The 19,360-nt window shown below is 39.9% G+C and overlaps 2 protein-coding genes across 3 annotated transcripts; both read right to left on the minus strand.

The window, feature by feature from the left end:
- Positions 1–2,195: 2,195 nt before the first annotated feature.
- On the minus strand, positions 2,196–6,784 carry LOC133852411 (uncharacterized). The gene is made up of 2 exons (XM_062289168.1): positions 6,414–6,784; positions 2,196–3,154 (listed from the first exon to the last, which is right to left on the minus strand). Exons 1-2 carry the CDS (start codon positions 6,728–6,730, stop codon positions 2,500–2,502), a joined length of 972 nt encoding a protein of 323 aa, XP_062145152.1. The 5' UTR covers positions 6,731–6,784; the 3' UTR covers positions 2,196–2,499.
- Positions 6,785–11,990: 5,206 nt separating this feature from the next.
- On the minus strand, positions 11,991–16,225 carry LOC133852043 (kinesin-like protein KIN-14U). Of its 2 annotated transcripts, XM_062288713.1 has the most exons (11): positions 16,055–16,225; positions 15,074–15,668; positions 14,902–14,985; positions 14,665–14,826; positions 14,463–14,569; positions 14,200–14,384; positions 13,931–14,095; positions 13,620–13,838; positions 13,420–13,457; positions 12,998–13,125; positions 11,991–12,912 (listed from the first exon to the last, which is right to left on the minus strand). In XM_062288713.1, exons 2-11 carry the CDS (start codon positions 15,294–15,296, stop codon positions 12,304–12,306), a joined length of 1,920 nt encoding a protein of 639 aa, XP_062144697.1. In that variant the 5' UTR covers positions 15,297–15,668; positions 16,055–16,225; the 3' UTR covers positions 11,991–12,303. The 2 variants fall into 2 exon arrangements, with proteins under 2 accessions (XP_062144697.1, XP_062144696.1); XM_062288712.1 differs by lacking the exon at positions 16,055–16,225 and having other exon boundaries at positions 15,074–16,032.
- Between the last annotated feature and the right edge of the window lie 3,135 nt (positions 16,226–19,360).

Below are 19,360 nucleotides of genomic sequence, written 5' to 3' on the forward strand. Positions count from 1 at the left end.
TCCACCTCCTCAACAAGGGCTCTCTTTCATCTCTGTGCGCTTTTTGCCCGGATAGGAGGAGGGACTCCCTCCTCCCCTACTCCCCTTCGCCTTGTGTGGCCGTGTCTCCTCCCCCTCCGTCACATGTCTCTTTTTTTTCTTTTTCTTTTTGCCACAGAGAAGCTACACCGCCGTTCAACCTCCACCAATCAACCTCGCTCCGCCTAGTCATTGTCCTTTGGTTGTGTTCCAACCCTAGCCAGCGCACCATTCACGGTTCTACGGTGGATCTCAAATTCGGAACTTTTCAAGCCAGATATGTTGTCCTCTCCGCTCCGACCCGCCATACCATTGTGTTCTTTAGCCTCGCACCGTTCCGCTGATGCATCCTTCTTCTAGTTCCAATCATCCAAGTTGCTGCCAAAAGCTTTCCAGCCGGTCTTCCTCAGCCTCGCCCTCTGTTGAAGTTGCTGCTCATTGGGCTTTATTTCTGTTATTTTTGTTTTCACTGTATTTTTTTCTTGCTTGTGTTTTACAATTTTTTATTTTTATTTTTTTTTTTGTTGCTGTTGTGTTTTGTGGGTTATTGTCTCCCTCCTCTTTGGCATTTAGATCTTCGAGTGGAGACTTTTGTAACCATATTTGTGTTGGTACATCTATACTCTTCAGCTTTGTATCAGACTATGACAATGCATCTTCCGTTTCAGTCTCCTTTCGGTAATTGTTGTTGTTCTCAAGTGGGGGTTCAGATAGATTCACTTTAATCTGTACCCATTTTGCTTCTGTAACCTCCTTGTGCTATCCCTTAAGAGGACCGGGTCACTTGTTTGCCCATTTTCTTAACCTTTGTTTATATTTTGCACTATTGTATTTCGTTTTGGATATGTTGTTAGGGAACCCAACCATTTTTCGTTTATAGAATTCTCCATTCTCTCTTCCTTTTGGATTAGAAGTGAGAATGATCTTTCTTTGTAACTTTTTTCCTTATTTAATTAGTATAATAATAATAATAATAAAAATAAAAATAAAAAGCAAATCCAAAGACAGAGCAAGGATAAGGAAAAAAGTTTTGGTTGCTTCATCTGTAAATGGTCCTCAATGGGTTAGGAGTGCATTAAACCTGAGTGGTTTTAAGTGCTCTTGTTATTAAGAGTGAGAGGAGGTTGCAGAATACAAATGCTCTTCTCAATCGAACTGGATGTAGGTTCCACGATATGCCCTTTAATAGTAGACATCTATGGAGTTGGGATGCGTTTCTAGCAATTCAGAGAATGAATGGCCTAAGTTGACCACCTAAGCATTTACAATGAATATTAAAAAAAATAAAATTGATGACCGCCCGTTTTGAAGGAGTGGAAGGAGTGGCCAACCACTCCTTGATTTTTATTTTTATTTTGGAAGAATCACTCCCTCATCCACAAGAAGGTGGTCGGCCACCCATAAAATAGCTTTAGGGGTGGGACGACCACCTCCTCGCCCCAAGAGTTTGGTCGGTCACTCTTAAGAGAGTGTTTAGGGTGGCCGAACCACCTCTTAAGGTGGTTAGCCACTGCACTTTCAGGGATTGACCGATCATCTCCACTTTCAATTGGGTGGTTGGTCCCAAAAAAAAAAAAAAAGGCTAAAGGATGACCAACCACCCTCACACTTTTCAAGGAAATGGCTGGGGTGGTTCAACCATCCCCTCACCCTTTAAGGGGGTGGTCAATTACCCCATAATTGACCCGACCATCCCTTTTGAGTGAGGAGTGGTCGGCCCATCCCTTTTTTTTATTTTGTTTTGGGTGGCCGGCCCCCACTTCTTTGGAATGAAACAGTGGTCCTCCCACTACTCTGGCCGGGCTGTAAAGTTTTTTTTTTTTAATAATTTTTTTCGTTCATTTTAAATGCCTAGTGACTCAATTTAGAATAAACGGCCTGAATCAATGAATTGCATACCCTACCATTAAAGGGAATCTCAATCCGTAAAAAATTACATGCCTCAACATTGAATACTTAGGAGCCATGGGTTTCTGTGCGTGGGTTTATTTGTGTATGGACAGAATGCCTGAGACCAAGAATAAGTATATGATGAAAAAAATCTGCCGTGTCATGGTAAGATACAAGAGAAAATTTGAAGCAAAATATTTTGTAAACCTTTTCCTCTGTATTTCTACATCGAATCATGCTCTTGTGCAACAAAAGGAACCACCATAAAATCAACGAAGAAGAAGAAATAAAAGAAAAAGAATATGTTAACACATCTCTTGTAGCCATTTCATGACATGACAATTCCATACACCTAATTTACAGCTTCCAATGAATACTTTGTACTCAACAATACAACACAGGTTCAACTTTGCGCTCAAGCTATTGATCCATCAATTTGTTATCCCTCACCCTTCCATATGCATTTATCGACAGGAAGTTGAAGACTCTAGCTTTCTGGTTGCAGTAGTTACAGGCCACCTGTAGCTTCGATACCTGCTTCCGAACTATGAAAAACTAAATCCGAGGATAAATTAAAAAATCCACAAAGTCCTAAGCTTTCGACCGTTTAAACTCAAACCAGATCTCATAGTGATTGAAAAGCAAGCTATCATGTGTATGCTTTCCACCATACTCAAGCCCCAAACTTGTGAGCCGCTTCGTACACTCCTCTCCACCCAAACGGGAACAGAACTTTATGTTATGTGACACAAAGATTCGCCCATCATAAGGTTTCAATTTACTTGCTAACCTCTCAAGGCCCGTCCACACAAGCTTATCAGGCATATGAAGAAAGACAGCACTAGCATATATCAAATCATACACAATTCCTGAACCAAACCTAGTGAAATCCATATCCTCGCCTCTCACAATCAAAGGGCGCTTGTATAGGAGCCCTTGGGAAGGAAGCTCATATCTAAATGCAGCCATCAGAGAGAGCTCATCCCTTTCAAGACAATTGTAATGCCCAGGATTGAGATAGCGAATGAAATGCAAGCCAACTCTAAGGGTGCCACAGCCAACCTCGAGGACATGTGAATCAGGCGTGAGATGGGCGGATACAGCGAGGAATTCAAACACATCTCGCCCGCCTGCCCAGGGCTCTCCATAGTTGCTGTGGTGCTCTTCAACAAGAAGCCCTCCAGGACAAGGGAGAGCAGTGTGGTTGTTTGCTTCAGGTCCTTCATAATGTGATATGCCTTTGAACCTGGAAAAAGGAATTTGATTATAATCTTGACAAGGATAGTCATAAAAACACACAGAAAGGGATATCTACAAACTCTAAGATGTGCATTGAACACATATATCTATCCAAACACTACAAATACAAAAACACGAACATAGAATTGATACATATAACAGATAAAGAATGCTGAAGCTGCAAGAAATGACTGAACAAGCACTAAATATAGTTTATGAAGTTCTACCAACTTTGGTTGCTAACAGAACTAAATGGAGGGGGGGAGAAGAAAAAGGAGCTTTTAATGACATGGTTTATTTAGTATGCGCTTTATCAGGTTCCTACAGGTCTAAGTTCTACAACTTTTTATCTTCTCTCTATTCCAGTGCTTCTCAACAACCAATTGATTTTTTTTTCCTCCACATTTGAAGCCAAGACCCATCCAATCCAACCTCACCCAACCAGCCAAAAACAAAGAAAGCATAACTTACCCCATCCAAAAAAGAGGAGCACTAATCAACTGAAACCATGGCGAATAGTATCACAAATCTAAAACCGGTATCCAAAGAATACAGTTACGATGTTTTACAGACTCCAATATCAAATATAGGCGATTTCTTGCATGCACTCAATCGCCTGCAAACATAAAATCTGTTTTTCATAAAAACCTCACCATTGTTTTAAAACAAAAATGTGACGATAATATAGAACTTCCAATAAACACATTGAGCATTGTGTGCATGTGTCAGTGTGTGTATGAGAGAGAGAGAGAGAGAGAGAGAGAGAGGATGCCCCAAAAAGATTTCCCAAAAATTCCTTGCATTTCCTCTGAATTTCCCATTGTCTATCACACTTTCCCTTCGGCCCTCCTTCATATACATATCAATCCTAAGCAACCCACATTTCCACAAATTATTGTCCCATTCCTCTTCTTAACCTTCATTCTCTTCTAAATCCATTCTCACATATTAATCTTCTAAGAGTTCTGTTTTCTTTGCGGGTGTTGCTGCTCCTGAGAAGCAGGACATTCTCCATCTCCTGCATATGCCTGAAGGGGCTTTACCTGTAAGGTATCTTGGGGTTCCTCTTCTCACTAAACGCATGTCTGCTGCGGATTGTGATTGTTTGATCTCTAAGGTTTCGTCCAGAATTGATTCCTGGTTGGTTAGGAAGCTCTCTTTTGCTGGAAGGTTACAGCTTCTATCTTCAGTTTTATTTAGTCTGCAGAATTTCTGGACTCGGGTGTTTATTCTTCCTAAAAAGATTATCTACCTTTTAGAGCAGAAATTTAACAGATTTCTTTGGAGTGGTGGTGATGTTAAAGCTCATGCTAAGGTATCTTGGGAAAGGATTTGTGTTCCTAAGAAGGAAGGTGGCTTAGGGATTAGAAGAATTGACCTTTGGAATCAAGTTTCAATGTTAAATCACATTTGGAACCTTTTTGCCAAAGCTGGTTCTCTTTGGGTGGCATGGATTGAAGCTAATTGGCTGAAGGGTAGGAGTTTGTGGCAACTCTCTATTCCTAAGTCTTGTTCTTGGAGCTGGAAAAAGATTCTTCAGCTTAGGGATATTGCTAAGTCTTTCATCCGGTTTCAGGTTGGTGATGGGAGTAATATTTTCCTTTGGCATGATCATTGGCACCCTATTGGTTACTTGTGTGATCACTATGGTTTTAGGGTGATATATGATTCAGGTTTCCATACTAACATTAAGCTCTCCTCTATTATTCTTAATGGAGATTGGTTTTGGCAGGGGGTTAGATCAGAGGCTTTGGTGGATATTCAAAGCCAACTGCCGGGGATTAAAATTGGGGGTGTAGATACTCCTATTTGGTTATCAAAAAAGGGGACTTTTTCTTGTGCTGAAACTTGGGATAGGTTGAGGGTTAAGTTTCCGGAAGTCTCTTGGTGGAAATTGGTTTGGTTTTCTTTAGCCATTCCTCGGCATTCATTTATTTGTTGGTTGGCTTGTAGGGATGCTTTAGTCACTAAACAGAAGATGGTTTGCTGGGGGTATACGGGTGATGTGAATTGCTTATTCTGTCATGGAGGGATGGAGGCTCGGGATCACCTTTTCTTTACTTGTAGTTTCAGCAGGAGAGTGTGGAGGACAGTTTTGGCTGAATGTTTATTTGATAATATTCCTGTTTTTTGGGAGGATGTTATTGAGTGGGGTATTGCTATGCTTAAGGGGAAAAATCTTAAGGCTTGCTTGGGGAAGTTATGCTTTGGGGCTGTGATTTATCATTTGTGGAGACATAGAAATGATCTTCTACATGGGAATACTCCCAAATCTGAAGAGGCTATTGTGGCTTGTATTTTGTGGGAAGTTAGGTCTCGGATCTTGGCTAAAGGTAGATTTAAAAATCTATCAAACCACTTACCTCTTGTGCATAGATGGAATTTGCATTTGATGCTGCCTTAGCTGCTGGCTGCTGTTACTGTGGTGCTATTTCTGGTTTTTTGGATCTTTCTGATGCTGAGAAGTGGAGGGCTTTTAGTCTTTGTTCCATTGTGTTGGTTTTCGAATATAGTTTCCAGCTGTTTTGATTACAGAGGAGTTGATTATAGAGGAGGTTTTGTTCCCTTTTCTAGTTGGTCTGATTGGATTGAAGGGTAGCTGTGTTTCTGAGCTGGGGATTTCTTTTGCAATTTAGAGCTCTAGTTGATGGTGTTGCAGTCTCCAAATATGGAGTGCCGGATGTACTAGATGTAGTTCCCAGAGGAAGTGTTTTGTTTTCTGTTCTGTTGTTTTGGTTGTGTGTAGCAGTTTGTTGCTTTATTAGTTGTGTTTCGTTGAGGAGTAGTAGGCTGTGTTGTTTGGTATTTGGTATCCTAGCTAGGGGGTTTCTTTGTCTCTATGCAGGAGTGCTTCCAGTCTTCACTGGAGTGTTTGTTGGATGTTGAGGTTGTGCTTTATAAAGTTTTTTATTCATCGAAAAAAAAAAAAAATCCATTCTCACATCTTTCCCATTCTTTCTCCTCCAAGCCACCGTCTTCTCCAACTTCCTGCCTAAACCCCAAATCACTCAATCCCAGACCCAACACCGAACCACCCCCTCCCCCCAACACACACAAACAGAGAGAAACAAGCTTAAACACAATTCTGAAACAATACAGACACTAAAACATAAAATTCAAATCGGCAAAATCCGAACTGAGAGAGCAAGCAATGCGTAAATAAATCAATAAATAAGTACCCCACAAAGGCACAAACCCACATCAGAAATTTGTTCACTCACAAAACTACCCACACACAAACACAGAGTGAGAGAGAGACAACGGACTCTGAGAGATCCTGGAGCTGCTGGGCTCGGGTGCGAGGGTTAATGCCCTTACGGAGGACATTATCTTGCATGTGGAGGCCATTCACTCGGATCTGCTCCTTTACCCACTCCACATCCTCTTTTCTCGTCGACACGGAAACACCACCACCACCGGACACGGGGACACCGACGCCGACATCGGTACCGGGGCATGAACAGGAGGAGAGAGACGACAAGAGGAAGAATAAGAACACGGCGGCCACCGAGGCCGCGAGTACTAGAACTGGGACTGTCACCACCACGCCCTTCGGTGACGCCGAGGACGATGAGATGGCCATGTGTGCCTGTGTCTCTCTGTGTCTTTCTGTCTTGTGTATTTTAGCAAACTCGGAGTCTCGGATCGACGATTACTTTTATTCTTTGAAACGACAGCGTTTTTCATCGATTAGAGTTTGGTTTGCTTCAGGTTGCTAAACGACGGCGTTTTTCTTGGGAGACGAATGTTGTTCACATATCAATCATCCCTAAACTATTAAATTTACTTTCCAAATTTTGTTGCTTAATTTTATTTTATTTTTACTCATATTGGGCCACATGATATTCGTGTGGAGTTGTAGACTATGATACTATAGCTTTACTACAAGTCTCTTTCAAACAGATGCAGTAGTCAACACATCATTCATGTGAACTATCGTGCCGATCTCTAAACAATTAAATGTACCTGTTAAATTTTATTGTTAATTTTTTTACTCATGTTGTGCAACGTGCCATTTATGTGGACAATCATGTGAGTTTACAAGGAAGTTGTAAGGAATATTTTTCAAAGACTCTGGGAGTTTTCTCCATATTACTTGTGAAAAATGGCAAGAGAGGAAAATGTGGTTTATTTTTTCCTTTTGAACATTACAAAGGGTCGGGGCATGTTAAAAGCTCAAATTGAGCCTGACGATGGAGTATTTATTGATACCGAAGTCTTGATGCTTGTTGCCATTTCGTGCAACCATCAAATGGCTCAGATTTGGTGATCACTACCACCAAATCAAGTGGTCCAACCACTCTCGCGTGGTGATTGGGATGGCGTGACTAAGAGAAGGAGATGTTACTCCTATGTTATTTTTAATAAATAAGGGTATATTAAAAAATTTAGTCATTTTTTTGTCACCAAACGAACAAATAAGAATGATAATTTCATTTCAACTTTTTATATTCCTGATAATACTTATTCATATGTCCAAATAAACATCATTCTATAGCATTAAACTACCCTAAGAAATGTGTATATCAAAGAAACTAGAATAAGAAAGATGTAGGAATCAGCAGGGCTGAAAGATGGGGTAGACTGGCCGAAGGCCCGAAGGCTAGATTTAGATTTGGGTTGCCCGAGCTTGCTTACAAGAGGGCTAAGCTGGGTCCGGTTTAAATAAAAAGACCATGTTGGGGATAAATCTCACTCAACCCGATCCAAAGAGGATATTCAAAAGTCTAATAAGGTCCAAACATATAAGAATAATGATCATATCAGAAGTCTAAGAAGATATCAGATCAGAAGTCTAAAGAGATATCAGATTGGAAGTCTAAGAAGATATCCAATTATAAGTCTAATAAAGGATTAAAGTCCAAATAGAACTCTGACAGCAGTTCTAAATCAACAAGGAGCAGGAGTCCTAATCCAGGTTTGACTCCACCTCTATGCCTATAAATAGGCCCATACCCCAGGTATAAACTAAGACTCAATTTTTATGCATAGAGCATTATTTCTCTCACAGAAGCTAACTTAGGCATCGGAGCGGGATCCCCGGAAGGGTCCCTAGGTTTTGTTGTTTTGCAGAGTTATTGAGAAGCGTGAAGAACATCAAAGGAACGTGCAGATTCACACCATACCGGAAATTGTACCAACAGTTTGGCGCCGTCTGTGGGAACTGATTATTCGTTCCTCATAAAAGAAAAAGAAGATCCAGCATGGTGATGAACACACGTTCCGGAAGCCAGACCAATCGACAGCCCGTGGCCCCACAGGAATCGGCTATTCAGAATAATTTGCAGCCTCCACCGAACCCTCCCCCGGGGGGTGGAGATCAAGATCGCATAGCAGCGTTGGAAGCCCAGATTGAAGACTTAAATGCAGAATTGTTACGCATGAGGACGAGACAGCCCAATCCCGAGATGAACAGGGATGAGCGTGAGGAAGAAGATCACAATAGCAACATTAATTCTCGGAGGGAGGATGACCGCCAAGGAGATCTGAGCAGAATTATTGCCGAGCTGGAGAGAAGGTGCACGTACATGGAGATGGAAAGAAAGGACAAAAGCAGATCCGTAATGGTGGACAAGCTCCTAATGGGTACAGACTCACCCTTCACCAGACGGGTGGCAGACTATCAGCTTCCCGATAAGTTTAAGGTACCCCAAATTCTAAGTTATGCAGGAGACAGAGATCCCTTGGATCACCTAGAGAATTTCAAAGCTCATCTAGACCTTCACGGGACACCCGATGAAGTAGCATGTCGGGCCTTCCCTCTTACTCTTGCGGGGAATGCCCGAGACTGGTTCAGGAAGCTGCCCCCGAATTCTGTTGATCAGTTCAAAGAATTGTCCAAGATATTCCTAACGGAGTTCTTGGCTTTCCGGACAAGGAAGAAGCCTTCGGGATATTTGCTATCATTGCACCAGCAGGGCAATGAGAGTCTTAAAGAGTTTATGGCTCGGTTCAACCGAGAGAAGGCTACGGTAGAAGATCCGACCGAGGATATGATCTTTGCTGCCATTTATCAGGGAATTTCACCCGAGGAGCTTTTAATGAAGAAGTTGATCCGGAAGCAACCGAGTACCTTGCAGGGCCTCATGGATAAGGTAGAAGAATTCATCAATCAGGAAGAGACGCTGAAGTCTATGGCCAGTTCTAGACTACCCCGAGAGACAGCCCCAGAAAAGAAAAGGAAAGAATTCAAGAAAGCTGATTGGGAAGAGCAGAGGCAGGTAAAGAAGTTCAAAGATTACAACTTTACACCTCTCAATGCCGAGATATCAGAAGTCCTCATAGAGATCAAGAGAGATCCGGCGTTTCGGGAACCGCAAAAGATACCAGGTAATCCTCCTTATAGGAATGCAGGGAAGTATTGTGATTTCCATAAACAAGCAGGTCATTACACCGAGGGGTGCGTAACCCTAAGGTTGTTAATAGAAGAATTCATAAAGAATGGCAAGCTGGTTCGGTTCTTGGGAGAGCGACGAAACCATCCAGGAAATAACAGGCCTCGGAATCATCAGGACTATCAGCCCCGAGATCAACAGCCACGGGATTACTATCCCCGAGACCGTCCTCAGCTAGACGAGAGGCATCAAGAGAATGCTCCCCGAGATGACATAGAAAGAAGAGAGGACCGAAGAAGCAGAAGCCCACAGCATAGAGAGCCGAGGCAACAGCAGTATCTGCCCGTGATCCCATAAAAAGGACTCTCGGGAATTTCAGGCTTGCTTTTATTTTTTAGTATTTATATTTGCAAATAAATAGACTTTTATTTTTAATTCAGACTAGACAGAAAATTCCCCAGATTTTGGGAATAAGTATTTTCAGAATAAATGAATAAAGCTGATTTAAGCATCGGAGTGTTCCCGGTCTAGGGACCAGGAACCCGTTGATGTTGTTTCTTTTGCAGAAAAAAAACTTCTCGGATCAGTCCTAGCCGAGAAGGAGCCTCTCGGATCAGTCCTAGCCGAGAAGGAGCCTCTCGGATCAGTCCTAGCCGAGAGCAAGAAAAAAAACTTCTCGGATCAGTCCTAGCCGAGAAGGAGCCTCTCGGATCAGTCCTAGCCGAGAGCATGAAGAAACTTCTCGGATCAGTCCTAGCCGAGAAGGAGCCTCTCGGATCAGTCCTAGCCGAGAGCAAGAAAAAAAACTTCTCGGATCAATCCTAGCCGAGAAGGAGCCTCTCGGATCAGTCCTAGCCGAGAGCATGAAGAAACTTCTCGGATCAGTCCTAGCCGAGAAGGAGCCTCTCGGATCAGTCCTAGCCGAGAGTAAGAAAAAAACTTCTCGGATCAGTCCTAGCCGAGAAGGAGCCTCTCGGATCAGTCCTAGCCGAGAGCATGAAGAAACTTCTCGGATCAGTCCTAGCCGAGAAGGAGCCTCTCGGATCAGTCCTAGCCGAGAGCAAGAAAAAAACTTCTCGGATCAGTCCTAGCCGAGAAGGAGCCTCTCAGATCAGTCCTAGCCGAGAGCATGAAGAAACTTCTCGGATCAGTCCTAGCCGAGAGCAAGAAAAAAACTTCTCGGATCAGTCCTAGCCGAGAAGGAGCCTCTCGGATCAGTCCTAGCCGAGAGCATGAAGAAACTTCTCGGATCAGTCCTAGCCGAGAAGGAGCCTCTCGGATCAGTCCTAGCCGAGAGCAAGAAAAAAACTTCTCGGATCAGTCCTAGCCGAGAAGGAGCCTCTCGGATCAGTCCTAGCCGAGAGCATGAAGAAACTTCTCGGATCAGTCCTAACCGAGAAGGAGCCTCTCGGATCAGTCCTAGCCGAGAGCATGAAGAAACTTCTCGGATCAGTCCTAGCCGAGAAGGAGAGTCTCGGATCAGTCCTAGCCAAGAGAAAGAAGGAGCCTCTCGGATCAGTCCTAGCCGAGAGCAAGAAGAAACTTCTCGGGGGGTCGGATTTAACCCCTCGGGCTTTGCAGGTTTTTCAAGATATAGGGAGAAAACCCTAAGGAAAAACAAGAAGGTAATTGGGGGGTAAGATTTAACCCTCGGGTTTTGCAGGTTAGCAGGTTTTTAGAAGGAGACAAAGATCGGGTTTCCTTAGACATGGAATTCCCATTATTCAAGCAAGCTTCGGATAAGGGAATTGGGGGGTAACTGTTGGGGATAAATCTCACTCAACCCGATCCAAAGAGGATATTCAAAAGTCTAATAAGGTCCAAACATATAAGAATAATGATCATATCAGAAGTCTAAGAAGATATCAGATCAGAAGTCTAAAGAGATATCAGATTGGAAGTCTAAGAAGATATCCAATTATAAGTCTAATAAAGGATTAAAGTCCAAATAGAACTCTGACAGCAGTTCTAAATCAACAAGGAGCAGGAGTCCTAATCCAGGTTTGACTCCACCTCTATGCCTATAAATAGGCCCATACCCCAGGTATAAACTAAGACTCAATTTTTATGCATAGAGCATTATTTCTCTCACAGAAGCTAACTTAGGCATCGGAGCGGGATCCCCGGAAGGGTCCCTAGGTTTTGTTGTTTTGCAGAGTTATTGAGAAGCGTGAAGAACATCAAAGGAACGTGCAGATTCACACCATACCGGAAACTGTACCAACAGACCACATGATAACAGACTGCTAAAAGAGCAAACATGGCCATAAAGATAAACATAACACACAACAAAAAAGTTTAAAGAAGCATAAGCCAAGGAGTAATAAAACATAAAAGAGATGCAAAGTGCAAGTGTTTTGATATTGGAGAAGACAGAAAAGACAAGTAAATAAAGGTGGTTTGGCAAAGTGAATGCATAATAACCCAGAAAGTGTGGGAGCAAAATGATAGCTTCTTTTCCAAAGTTATCTTGGCATCTGTGCTTTGGGGGACTCGTAATAATCAAACTCTTCAAAAGGCAAATCTAATATTTGCATACATCATGATAACAAAGTTCAAACACGAGTTATTGCCCCTTTATGGGTTACAAAACATGTTAACAAATCATTAACAGGACCCAAAAGACAAAACAAACAGCTTAACAGATCCAAAAGGCAGCAAGCCTCAGCAAAGCAACCTATTACCATATATAATGACCAACATCACCCACTATAAAGTTTTTCCAGGTAAAAATTAAAGGAAAAACTGTGAACCTAAAACAATACACACATGCACACATTATGATATCTCCAGAAGATCAGCAAACAGTCCTTTTTCATGCCTAGATTAGATCAGACCTTCTTCTTCTATGGCCAAGTGTAACTCTCAAGTTTGGATCTGATGAAGTGACCATCTTGCTTTGCGGCAAGCGGTCTACTTTCGAATCCAAGTCATAGCATTTCGGACTCTCTCTGAGGAGTTTAGTCGTCTCAGCATGTCGTGATTTTCTATTTGAATTTCGTAAAATCGCCTTGAAACGAGGATCCATATAACTATGTGACTGGGAAGCTGAAAGCTGGATCAAACTTCTAGTCCCTGATCGCAAACTTCTTGCTCTTCCTACAACCTCTTTTTCAACAGCACTTTGCCTTTGGCGACTGGCCACAGTGGGAGTCATGAAATGAGGCCGAGAATTACAAAGATTTCTTTTAATATCTTTCTTGGACGTTGGAGGTGTTCCAATAGCTTCTTTCAAATCTTCTTTGGGGCTCATGGGGGTCTTCGCTTCATCTTCAAGAAGCCTATAAGTAGTTGAGAGTAGCCTTTTGTTTTCACTTAACAGGATTTCAGCCTTCTGTATTTGATTCCTAACTTTCTGACATTCTTCTTCAGCTTCTCTCATGTCCTCTTTGAGCAACATGATCCTTTTTTCTCTTTGCTTCTTCAATTCCTGTACTTGCATGGATACAAAGTATTGGTTACACAAATATGCTCACAAAAATACCAACGCTCCAAAATAGATTTGAGAAGCATACATCTGGTAGTTCTCGATTGGACTCTATTCCTCTTGCTCTCTTTGCAAAGCTCAAAGAACAGATTGTCTCTCCAACATCTTTTTCACATGGGCTTACAAGCACAAGCATTAAAACCTTCGAACCATCACCTATAGCATATGATTATAAAACATAATGCATATTTGATTTGACAAGTAAAGCGGATATTGAAACTTTACATAAAAACAATTCCTTTCTGATATCAAGAGCATTTTTAAGTGCAAATGCACAGTTTATAGTGGAGCCATCAACATATAAAAAAGCTAGAAGTTTTATTGTCTTTATTAGCCATAATCCTCAGATCTCAATTATGCTAAAGAATAAGCTCATTCTGAAATGGTATCAAAACAAGTGCATCGTTTCAAATGTATGAAGATTATATAAAGAAGAATGCAGTATATTACCCAAGGAATCTTTGAGGATTTGAGTTAGCTTGCTATTTCTGCAACCAAAGAAATAGAAAACTGAGCCAGAACATAGTATAATTGGTAGGCCTAAAAACCTTAAAATGGGTATCTCACAGCAATTATAAACTTAGGAATCCACTCCTAGTTTATCCAGAAAAAATGAGAAGACAACTAAAGCTGAGAATCCGATGACTTACCTGTAAGGCACATGGCCCCTCTTCTTCCTCAAAGCAGCAATAACATCACCTAAAGCCGAAAGAGAGAGATTTATGGCCCTTCCTTCATCAAGAGTCAGTCCGGCAGCTCCTGTTTTCAGTAGTCGCTCACTTCCTCCGAGATCAACCATCCACAGTTTGCTTACTTCTGCTTTAGCTTCCGAAGCATCCCAACGTCGATAAATGGTGATCCTCGTTAAGCTATTTATATAAAGCTAAACATATGACGTAATTATCAAACCAAATTAATCCATCAAAACTATCTGAAAACTATAACTAGACTCATAACCCACCAGTGTGACCTGCTAGAGGCCTCATTAACATTAGTCCAAGAAGTGGATCTGACACTTCTCCCCTTAGTGTACCACCATCTGGCAGTAGCAAGATCTGGAATTGGAACATCTGTGAGACCCTCAATTTCCACAAATCCCTTTGAATCTGTTTGAATGGTGAGGTTGCTGTAGTAGAGTTAGCCAAATTATGGTAAGCCGTCTAAAAACTTGAACAAGAAATTATTTCTACATGGTAAATCTAAATGGCGCAATGGATTAAAAATAATTACCATTTTGTTGAAGCTTCATATGCTCTACAGGATGGCTTTGGAACCAGCAGATCTCTAAGATTACTCATGTAAACCTCCAACATACTCATTGAAAATGTTAGAGAATATGGGCTATTCATAGAGGCTTGATGGAAGAGCTCTTTCAGGGCACGGGGAAGAATTCCTGGTTTCTCATTTGTGCCATCCTGTAGATTCATTTCAGCCCATCATCATTCAACCACATGAATGCAGTAACAAAGTAAATCCAAATTTCAATTACTAACCATTGTAAATGTCTTCCCTGTGCCTGTTTGGCCGTAAGCTAGGACACATACATTGTGCCCATCAACTGCAGATTTGAGGATTGGTTCCACCTCAACAAAAACATCCTCTGCAGAAATTTCAAACAGGATTAGACTCTTCTGCAACTGGCATTTATATGTATTTAATCAAAACTCAACGTACAGATTGATATTCAATACTAACCTTGGCTTGCTTCTTGTAGGAAAACCTTATTGAACTCGAATTCTTTCCTTATTCCACCCAACTTAACCACAATATTCTCCGACCCAGTTACAATATATTCACGAATATTTCCCTTGTCTGTCAATAAGAATGGTCGAACTCGACAAAGTGCCCGAATGCTGCCTGAAAATTGAATTCAATGCTACATTAGAAGAAAGACAAAGACCATTTATTAAGCCAACCATGAATTCAATGCACCTTTGATGTCTAATATCTTATTCAATGCTTCTTTCCGCTTCTCATCCAGAGACCTCTGCTTCAGCCTCAGCAGTTCAATCTCCCCTAAAGTACCAATTCAATGCAAGATATTAATTTGCTTGGAATTAAAACAATGACCTCATGTAGCTTCAACTGAGATTGAAAATCCTACCTTCTAGATTCAATATAAACTGCTTAAGCTCGATCTTTTCGTGCTCAGGAACGACATTGACATCAGTATAGATGGCCGGAATTGATGGCGCATTGTGCGATTCAGAAACCGGTGAGATCCCATCAAGGGAATCTGGGTTTGATCCCATAGGGGATGATTTCAAGGACTCCCTTACATTTTCTGAAGGCAATGAGATCTGTTCTTCCTCAGCGGAAAGGAACATTTCTCAACCAAAAAAGCAATCCACCAGGAGCAGCACTCACCCTTTCCAAGAAAAGTGATTATTTTGAAACACAAGGAACACTTTGTGCCAGCACAGTGCTCCAAGAAAAGCAGGAAATGAAGCTAAATATACTCTCCCCTCCTTTTTTTCTTCCCTTATAAATGAAGCTAAATATACTTTTTTCAATAAAATCCAGAAACTACAAGAATTTAAAAGTACTATTTTGGGATTAAGTAATGTCCCAAAAATAGACAGAAAGGGAAAATCTATCACAGCTGACCCAAATAAAATCTATAACTGACCCATCCTCCATATGAAGACAACAAGATAGACAAACTCTTTACGCCTCCGAACAAGGACAAGAAGTTATACCTGCCATTCGCATGAGATCAGTTATTATAACAACCTAAACAACATCCACTTTAACTGACCCCCTATACGAGGAAACTTCAACAGACAACCATGAACACCTCAAATAAAAAAAGAAAATAAATCAAGATGAAACATAATGCTAAACAACTAACATTAAAAAAAAAAAAAAAAAAAAAAAAAAAAAAAAAAAAAAAACCTAAAAAGTACCCAAAATAAATGATCTGGAAAACAAAGCAAATATCACAAACCCAGTACTAAAAAAGTGATATGGAAGCTGAACTGACCCAGAAGAATCATTAGAAACCCTAGAATTCATTCAGGCAAGAGAAGAAGAAGAAGAAGAAGAAGAAGAAGAAATAAAAAACTGAGCACAAGTTTTCAAAAACCTTGGAAAAACTGGAAAAAGCAAGTGGGTGATGCAAATGCTAGTACTTTCAATGATTGAACACTCTTAAGGGCCCAGATTAGGAGGTGGAAGTTCTTGTACAGTTAAGGGAAACAGACGTCAATAAAAAACCTACTTTATTGTTGGAATCTTTTTGGTTGGTTGGTGTAGATCTAAAACTGAACTGTAAAGCATTTTAGTTTTGCTTTCGCTGGGAGGAGCGTGAGGAGCGTAGAGGGACAAAAGGGAAGTAAAAAGTGGGGGAAAAAAAGTTTCTCTACAGTACTTGATGTCCGGTGCCTTAAGGTCTTTCCATCCACGTCGGCTGACGTAGTAAATGGGTTGATGTGGCGGGATTTTATTGGAAAGATTGAGTGGTAGACATACTGCTTTAGTCCATGGGATTATAGATGCTATTTGTTTTTAACGGTTTTACCGAGGTGGAAGACTTGCCGTTAACGATAAAGTTGCAGTAATGGCGGGTAGAGGCTGATTTTTGGTATTAAAATTCAAAATCCCTAAGTTTGCTGCAAAGTGGCAAAATCCCTTGACTGGAACCTTCAGAAGGCAGCAAGAATTTATTATTATTATTATTATTATTATTAATATTATAATATACCTTTCTTTTCTTTTCTTTCTTTTTATATGTGAAAACTAGAAACCGTAGCATTAGACTTCAATATTTGATATGATTTCAAATCTCAATATCAAATCATCTTTCTTTATGGACGGCTAGTTGGGTGACCTTAATAACTTAAAGAAAACATAATCCTAAAAGAATTAAAGGAAAAGGCATAATAAATAAAAATAAATACAAAATATTTACGTGATTCGGTATAAGACTTACGTCCATACGATAAAGTCCTCATGACTACATTTTGCTCTTATGTCCTGATGAATTTACAATACAAATTGTCATTATTCAAATCTGATTTGATTTGATTGCAATCAATGATGAAATCAAATCCCATGAAATTAAATATCGTAACATATTCTAACATGCCTCATCAAAATTCATTAAGTAGAATCTCAGTGAGTGCAACCGATAACGTGAAATCTGATGAGTGTAAAATAGTGTATAATTGGGCCCCTTAATATATATTTGTTAAACCCTTAGTTTTGTTATTTTCTAATATTTTTTGTTAGTTTTGGTATTTTAGTGTTTTGTAGGTCTTTAAAAAATAATGTCGTTATTTTTGTGGAATTGACATAAAAATGCAAGGAAGGTCCAAATCAATTTTATCTCTAGACTTGTGGGGACCATATCATGCAGATTTTCTTTCCAAAGCAAATGTCTTTCATGCACAAGTTGATTTTCTTTCCATATACTCCCGGTGATGGACGTGTGGAGCACAAATCAGATTGACATGTCATGATTTCTTTCCATAATTTTTACCAAGACACATGGATTCACGATCTAATTTATTTCCATCCTTGGGCTGCTGTGTAATTAATGCAAGATGTGATTCTTTCCTTAGCTAGACCACCAAGAAAGTACCAAAAAGACCTTGCAAGTTCTTTAAATACCATGCTTTGTTCTTCCGAAAAGATTGAAGAGCGAAGGAGCACAGAAAAGCATAGAGACACCAAGTTGAAATTTTATTTTCTTTGTTTTTAATTTATGTTTAGTACTTTAATTATGGAATTTATTTTCATAACCATGAGTGGCTAAACCTCTAGCTGGGGTTAGAGGTGAAGCCTAGTAATTTTATTATGTATTCTTGAGACCATGTTGTTTGTTCTTCATAGATGAATGATTAAATTGTGGGGTTGATTTTTTATTTGAAAGTAATTTAATAGGACAAGTTTATTTTGATTCCTTATGATTTTTGTTTATATCAAATGCTTACTTTGTTTGATTTGTTATGATTCGAAACTATATTGAATGCTTAATTTATTGTTTCATGTTTTTGAAATCAAATACTCAATCAACCCATGTTTAATCTATTTTATATTTTTTTATGTCTCATGAATATATAATAAAATACTAGGTGGATCCTTGAAACCCTAGTCTTTTCTAATATCATCTTCAAAATCAAATTTATTTATTTTAGTTTTATAGTTTACTTTTTAATTTAAATTATATTCCTCTGCTCCACTTTCGAGTGGAAGCCAAAAGCAAAATTCCTATTTTTTTTTCTTTTCTGCAAAATAGTAAAAATTATTCTCTCGTGTCTAATCATTCATTGTAGATCGACCTCGGACTTACCGTGATTTATTACTTGCGAAAACTTACACTTGGGTTTGCACCCTTTGTGGTCCAACAAAATCAAAGAATAAATAGAATAAAAACTTAACTGCAACAGCGAAACAACACCATTTACGGTTAATCCAAGGGCTTTAGCTAGTGGCACGGAGATCCATGAAGGATTGTTTGCTAAAGGCAGCGATGATGGATAGCTCACGGTGGTCGAAGAAGGTGCAGCCGCATGTGGAAAAGGTACGGGAACTTATATATTCGCTAAAGAAGACGCCAGTTGAAGCCAGAGGTTAGTGGAGAAGTCGTCGGCATAGATTTTGTCAGAGAGTATGCCGAAGAAGACTCCAAAGATCGTGCTAAGGGAAGCCCAACCGGGTGAAACCCACCAAGATTCATGCACCATTCTAGAAAGTTCACGTGAGAGAACGAAGATTTTTCCCCTTTTTTAAAGAATAAAATAAAATTGAGAAGTAACAAAGCAACAAAAATGATGCAAGATCGTCAAATACAAGTATGCAAGATCTATGGTGAAGAGATAGTATTGAACAAGACAATATATATATGAATAAATAAAAATAAACACAAGTATTTTACGTAGTTCGGTATATAACCTACGTTCATATGATAAAGTTATAAATGTTACATTTTGCTCTTATTCCTTGATGAATTTACAATACAAAGAGAACTCTAAGCTCTCTCTAGGTTTTCCTCTTCCAAAACCTTGTGTTCTTCTAGCTTGATTTATTTCTCTTTCTGTATTTCTTCTTATTTTTTACTTAACATTTTCTCTTCCACTATTCTCCTTATTCTCTCTAAATTGTATCTCCTATTCTCTGCTTTTAGTTATTTTCTCTATTCTTCTTTTTTGGCTTTTCCTGTTCATGGCTCAACAATCACCTTAAAAAAAATGATACCATAATTAAGAAAATTGAAGCCTTAGCTTGAACTAGCATGATAATCTACCTGACCTCTAATCAATTGATCCTGATTTAATCTCAAACTCTAATCCTGCTTTGGTGGTTAAAATCATCTATCTCAAAACCATTTTGAAAACCTTACTCAAAGCCACTCTCCAACATGTTTGGAATTTCACCACCACTTTTGCTA

This window comes from Alnus glutinosa, chromosome 12 (genome assembly GCF_958979055.1).
Source record: "Alnus glutinosa chromosome 12, dhAlnGlut1.1, whole genome shotgun sequence".
NCBI lineage: Eukaryota > Viridiplantae > Streptophyta > Magnoliopsida > Fagales > Betulaceae > Alnus > Alnus glutinosa.

Bases quoted from the DNA above. Each gene is read 5' to 3' on its own strand.
- LOC133852411 (XM_062289168.1), bottom strand. From the start codon at position 6,730: ATGGCCATCTCATCGTCCTCGGCGTCACCGAAGGGCGTGGTGGTGACA. The intron at 3,155-6,413 runs GTCCGTTGTCTC...TCCTTTTTCCAG, and splicing joins CAGCTCCAGGATCTCTCAGA to GTTCAAAGGCATATCACATT.
- LOC133852043 (XM_062288713.1), bottom strand. From the start codon at position 15,296: ATGTTCCTTTCCGCTGAGGAAGAACAGATCTCATTGCCTTCAGAAAAT. The intron at 14,385-14,462 runs GTTAGTAATTGA...ATGAATCTACAG, and splicing joins CAGGGAAGACATTTACAATG to GATGGCACAAATGAGAAACC. The intron at 14,096-14,199 runs GTAATTATTTTT...ACTCTACTACAG, and splicing joins TATGAAGCTTCAACAAAATG to CAACCTCACCATTCAAACAG.